We start from the raw sequence: 6,678 nt of genomic DNA, 5'->3' as shown, positions 1-6,678 counted from the left end.
CAACAAGAGACACAAGGATTTACAATCAATCCTCCATGAGACAAGAGACCAGGAACAACAGGTCACCTGACACCAGACACGGTCAACGTTAATCTTTACTGAAAAGTACCTAAAAGTCTACAATAATGTCCCATGAGGCACAAGTCAAGGACTAGGACAACTTCCCTGAGATACAAAAAGGTTAACCACAGTATCACACAAAAAAGACCTGAAAATCTATGACAAACATTCAAGAAGACACACAGCAATGTGTACAAAATAGTCCATGAGAGATATTACAACCTCCCATCAGAGACCCCAAAACCTAAAATGATATCCCATAAGACACACCAGGGTCTAGAAAGACATTCCACGAAACAGTCTGCGCTAGCATTTCACGAGATGCACAGATGTGAACTGCGTGATCGATCAAACGTGAGTTACAAAATTTGATATCGTTCTGACCTAAATGATAACACTAATGTTTGAGGTTGTGCCCTAAATGATAACACCCCAGCACAGGCAAGATTGAGGTCTAAGAGAACAGACCAAATAAGACAAGTGACGTTTTACACAGCATGGTGTATTTCAAGACATATCAAGGTCTTATGCTAAAAGTCCACGACACACACAAGGCGAACATTAAAAAACTAATTTAGCACATGGTGAAGTCCGTGATAACAATCCATGACACACTTTCCAAAATCAACAATGAAATCGCATTAGAGACTAAAATATTGTCCTGTGTGAGTTACATGAAGGTCTATAGCAATAGGCCATGCGAGATACATAAAGGTCTGTGGCAATAAGCCATGCGAGATACATAAAGGCCCACTGCAATATCAAATATGAGGCACACAGTCTTCTATGGAAACAGCAAACTTAACCCCTTGGGCGCGGCCGCGATTCTGTGCCTGTGCGGCACTTTTATTGAGTGGGCGGGATCATGACGGCCCCCAGCCGTCATCGGCACACGCCCACCGTGGTGCATGACGGCCGGGGGCCGTCACCAGCATGGAAGGAGTTAAAATAAGCAACGATCAGCAATAAAACCTAAATCCATACAAGAAACACCAGTCTTTGATAATGCCTCCAAGCCCTCTTCCAACGCTCTCAGCAGTAACACCCCTTGATCAGGCTGAGCTGTGCGGTCCAGCCGTCATTCGAAGGACGTAGGTCCTGAATGCACGGGCTCACAATGATCATGTATTCGTTTGGTCCGCACACCACTGCCTGCTCCAGTCAGAGCACAGTCCAAATGTGCTTGCCTCGGATACCGGGATCTATCACTGCCCTAGAAGTTAAAGAAAGAACCTTACGCTAAATAACTGGGGTTTGAAGCACCGTTTCATGGTGCAGTGACTGGATGAAGAGAGAAGGTGGAGCACTGCACTTCGAAAGGCCCAGGCCAGTACCACCGCAGGTGGTTCCTGTGCAAAACAGCACCAATCCTACTCTGCCTGCCATGAAGTTCAACTTCCTACAATGTTATGTTATGTTATGTTATGTTATGTGGTTTTTATTAGGCGCACAGATGTCCAAGGTTTAAGATTCACCCCACACTGCAGTGAAGACAGGCGTTCATATACCAGGCTCTGGCCCATTTCTAGCACTCTACGATGGACGTATACGCGTCAGCCACTCCATCGAGGTTAAGAGAGCCATGCATCATGAACCCTTATGGGCTCCGGTCTCCAGCATGAGTGACTCTTACAGGTTTCAGCTCAAATAGATGTTTTAGGGTGACTGTGTCAGGGCTAAGCTCAATGTTAGGTCATGGATCCCAATCGGGCTTCATTACAAAGGCACTGTTAGGTATGACACAGTGCTCATATATGAAGCACCAAGGACCCTGATGTGTAAATAAAACATGAGCAACAAAACTTCACTTAATGGAAAAAGAACAAAACCGCAGGATGGCGCCTGTGAATGGCACATGCAACAAGACATGCAATCGATTCTCCTTAGAGCAGCCACGGCTGGAGCCTCAAATGCTCACTCCCTGCACTGGGTGGAGACCACCACACTCACAGACACCACAATAAGGGACACTGAGGTCCAACACATGCAGGCATGCTGGGTTACAGCTTCAGCGAAGGATCATTAATAGGGAAACAAAGGTGGCAGATCACGGGGGCACTTGAAGGAACAAATCAGAAGGGTGAAAGCGACATCATGTTGGGAAATCTCTTGAGCAGGAGGCGTTGTAGAAAGTCTAATGCCCTCCCAAGGCCACACACATGTAAGGAGGTGGACAACCCACTAGTAACCTGTTAACACAGGCTCTGAATGAGGGCATCTGTGACTGTGGGGTCTCCTCCACTCAACTGGTTTACTTCTTGACAGTTCTATTTGGGCGAATCACTCTTGATGGTGGATTTGTACTTACCCCGCTCCACTCCACGCTGCCAATACTCACTTCCTCGCTCCCGACAGGGCCAGGTTCATACTTCACGGTGCTTGCAAGGCTGTCGCGGCTTCGCCTTTTCTCTGAGGCCTCTCCCTCCTTCAGCAGCTCAACCACCTTTGTCTGGTTGATGGGATCCGTGCCCTGTGGAATAAAGAACACAAATGCTAGGATGTCCATATGAGGGCATGACCTTACCTTCCCGTAGAACTCCCACTTCTATGTCAAACAGAAGCACCCGTCCACCTATGCATCCTAAAAGGTATGCCCTGCATTTTATGAAGCAAACTGACCTCGAAGGACCTTTATGAAAGCACAAGCAATCACATATGTGCAGTGAAGTGAGATGCAATCACAATATCTATCTTTCAGAAAGGAGACCTGGGTGTTGTCTTCTGTGAAATTATTCTAGAATGGAATCCATGAGACATTAGGTGTTTTCTCAAGTCAGTTACACTTTCACCTTGTGGTAAAAAAAAATGTGACCTTTGCTCTTTCTTAATAAGTATGTGTACTGGGGTTACGTTAGCTAAGATAGGGACGAAGCAAGATGCACTTTGCTGCCCGTCTGTAACCAAATTGCCACATTTGACCATATCCTATGGGACTGCCCTTGCATACAGCACATAGGGGAGCGAGCTACGAACAAGATGCCCTCATTGGGGATCCTAAACATTTGAGAAGCAACTGATCTCACGGACATAAAGCAACAATTCACTATGCAAAGAAACACTACTCTGGGATACCCCTAGGTTAAAAGAGCCATTGCTATGAAATGGGGAGCCGCGTACAGACCGTTGCTAATAGGATGGGTGGCGGAAATGGACAGATCGATGATAGCCGAAAAAGAGGTCTACAAAACCAGAGGAGGCCCTAAAAAGTGGAACAAAAAATGGGGTATCTGGAATGTCAACCGGGGGGGATTGTGCATCTCGCCAACAGTGGAATTGGAAGTGTCACAAAGAAGGGCCACTGAAATGTAATGCCCGATTGTAATGTTGCCTACAATACTGCTTTTCCCTTTTTCAGAACTACACAATGTATATCGCAATAACTTGCAAGTGACGATTGTTATGTTGTCAGTAAAATTATTTAAAAAGAAAAAGTTTGTGTATTTGTTTCTTAGTGCACTTCTTGGACATAATATACTTTATTGGGCCATATTTTTTTCAGCACAGCATGCATGGCCTAAATATGCTTTGTGATTTCACAGGAGGTAATGTACAATCTTTTTTACAAAAACCAAAAGCTTCAAAAACAGACATTTCAAACACTTTTCAGAATGGATGAGACTTACTGTGCTCTACGAGGCAGCAACGGAAGCCAGGGGAAAAGAGAAGATGAAAGGTGAGAGCAGCAGTCTGAACTGCATTAAAGCATTGCTACTGAACCCCTCGGTAGGGGACAGAAGGCCTGGCAGCTACAGGAGGTGATGCCCGATAGGGCAGAGATGGGAGACACTGATCACCCCAACTGCACCACCGTACCACCGCGCAAGCTTCACAACAGTTGCTTTGCTAAGCAGGAGTGGACAAAATGCTTTTGTCATTTTTTTTCCAAGAAAAATTCACACAATTCAAATTTTATTTTATGCATAACCAAGATTGCTACAACAATTTGTGGTTCATAAAGAGTTGAGTTTGCTAATTTCAATATAACTATGAAAAGAACATCCTCACTAGTCGAAACGTAGGGAGGGCCCGTGTAATTTTTCCTCCAGATGTAAAACTATGTATCTTCAGTAAATATATACATGGTTGATACATAATCTTCCTCAAATTCCTCACATTCAGAATCAGACATCAGACAAGTCCAGAAAAACCTTTGTCAGCAGTAGCCCCCAGCACCACCAGGAGGCGCCATGCAGCTCCAGCAGTGACCTTACCCACTGGACACAAGTCCAAGAGGCCCACCTCCCAGAGTTTTCCACGCTTCAGAGAGGAGTGCAGAGAGAAGACTAGAGAGCGACAGCACAAAACGCGTTTGCATACTTTGGAACTTATTATACACAGCACTCACTCATCAGGAGTGGAGGAAGGCAGGAAGATTGTGTCCACCAGAAGGAAAAGGTTACTCACCTTATAAGCATCTGTTCGTAGCTTGTAGTGCTGTAGATTTGAATGTCCTGCATATGCCTGCAATCTACTGTGGAAGTAAGGGACATTTCAAGTTGGTTTTCGAAACAGGTCTTTTCAAGACACAAGGTACTCTGTGGCTCCTCCCTTAGTTGGCAATACGCATGTGCACCGACTCCACTGTTAAACTGATTTTTGCACTGTGACTGATGGTAGATTTGGAGAGTTTGTGGGAGTGTGGTGTGGTGTGGTGGTAGCAGTGGTGTGTGTGTAATTTGGATAGAAAACCTGGTTCCGCGCTTCCTTGTGTACACCTTTTGGATTTGTCTCTCTGTACACAGGTATTTCCTGCAGCCAACCAATCAACGTCAAAGAACAAGGGTGGTTGGGCCCTGTGGGAAAGAGGGTAGGTAGGGCCACTATATAATGAAAAAACGGGGAGTTTTTACCTAAACCTCTGAGAATTAATTGAAACAATAAATGTTGTTTGACGGATAAACATAACTTTATTTGTTTACCCCAACAGTCAATTTTATCTTTTGTTTTTCACAGTTTGTTTTATCTTTTTATACACAGAACAAGGTCGCCATCAACTTCACGTATAACCATTTGTGGTTTACGATACAAATTTGTGAATATTTACAGTGAATAAATGCAACAGAAAAACATGTAAATACATTTAAATCACTAAAGTGCTCATAATAATAACAAACATGGACAATCAAAATTTTTTTTTGAAAAGTAACCATCAGATTTAGAAAAATCACAACTAACAGTATGTGTGTGAGCTGGGGGTGAGAATTTATCAATTTTAGCCCCACTAGTACTGAACAACTAAGTACGCGACTTTTCCCATGGGGACTACATATCCCAGGAGACACTAGTACACGATCACGGCCTACACGGCTCCGATTGGCTGACCAAGATCCACTTTAACTATGAACTCACTCCAGGCACAGCCGCGGACACCTACATTCAGAGTGGGCCGTGGAGCAGTGCGATTGCGAGAAGTTACACCGCGAACATTACCGGTAAGCCTTAGTAGTCCCAAACGTCCCCTCACTTCAGCGCACAAAAAGGCTCAGCTTAGTGAACACTTTCCCTCTTATTCACACAGAAAGAAAATAGAATCCCAGATCGACAATTCGCGCCGCCGGAGAAACAGAACAGTAAGTCCCCCGAGCGCCTGCATACACAACCGCAACAAAGTAGTGTTGATCAATGATCTCACCGCTTGTTAAAACTTAATTCCCTCAGAAATGTAATACGGCTAACGCAGAAACCAATCATCCGGACACAGGCAGTCCAGCCGCCAGAAAACACGAAGAAGTAAAGGTAAAAATGCCCTTTCTGCGCTCTAATTCAGGCAATCAACCCTTGCCTTGTTTTTAGATTGCCGGGTAAATCAATCTCCACTCTGTTACAGCACGACCCCACAGCATAGACGGTTTCACCAAACAAGCGCAGCCTTGGACAAAAATCATACAAGGTATGCCGCCTGTAGTGATGTGAACAATTTTAATAGAAAATTGGCTTGAGGACCCTTTTCGATTAAAACAACCTTTCCCTTTTGTTTTGCAAACAGTGTCCATGGACTAGAATTATACTGCCCTGATGAGATTCCTGCAAATCTATAAACAGGATTCGAAACGCGTCGGCATTCACCTCGTATTTGATATTCTTGTCAAATCGATTGATGCATGAAACGGGCTTTTTTCTTGAATCGTACTTAGTTGTTCAGTACTAGTGGGGCTAAAATTGATAAATTCTCACCCCCAGCTCACACACATACTGTTAGTTGTGATTTTTCTAAATCTGATGGTTACTTTTCAAAAAAAAATTTTTGATTGTCCATGTTTATGTTATTATTATGAGCACTTTAGTGATTAAAATGTATTTACATGTTTTTCTGTTGCATTTATTCACTGTAAATATTCACAAATTTGTATCGTAAACCACAAATGGTTATACGTGAAGTTGATGGCGACCTTGTTCTGTGTATAAAAAGATAAAACAAACTGTGAAAAACAAAAGATAAAATTGACTGTTGGGGTAAACAAATAAACTTATGTTTATCGGTCAAACAACATTTATTGTTTCAATTAATTCTCAGAGGTTTAGGTAAAAACTCCCCGTTTTTTCGCAAACCAATCAAAGCATTTGGGTCATCTGTCTCTGTTTTGAGCCCACAGACCCGAACTGGGGAGAGAAGCTCCA

The 6,678-nt window shown here is 43.7% G+C and overlaps 1 protein-coding gene across 2 annotated transcripts in view; it reads right to left on the bottom strand.

Annotated features, from left to right (window-relative positions):
- The window catches only part of LOC147662067 (kinesin light chain 1-like), a 427,072-nt gene that overhangs the window by 155,926 nt on the left and 264,468 nt on the right, over positions 1 to 6,678 (bottom strand). For both annotated transcript variants that reach the window (XR_015305983.1, XM_086951131.1), the window contains exon 13: positions 2,369 to 2,530. Coding sequence is in view for 1 of the 2 variants with exons in the window: in XM_086951131.1 (XP_086807257.1) it covers positions 2,369 to 2,530 (162 nt within the window). In the remaining variant the exon portion in view is untranslated. The remainder of the gene's footprint in view (positions 1 to 2,368; positions 2,531 to 6,678) is intronic.

This window comes from Lissotriton vulgaris, unplaced genomic scaffold, assembly GCF_964263255.1.
Source record: "Lissotriton vulgaris unplaced genomic scaffold, aLisVul1.2 SCAFFOLD_811, whole genome shotgun sequence".
Classification (NCBI taxonomy): domain Eukaryota; kingdom Metazoa; phylum Chordata; class Amphibia; order Caudata; family Salamandridae; genus Lissotriton; species Lissotriton vulgaris.
This window is presented reverse-complemented; position numbering and strand designations above follow the sequence as displayed.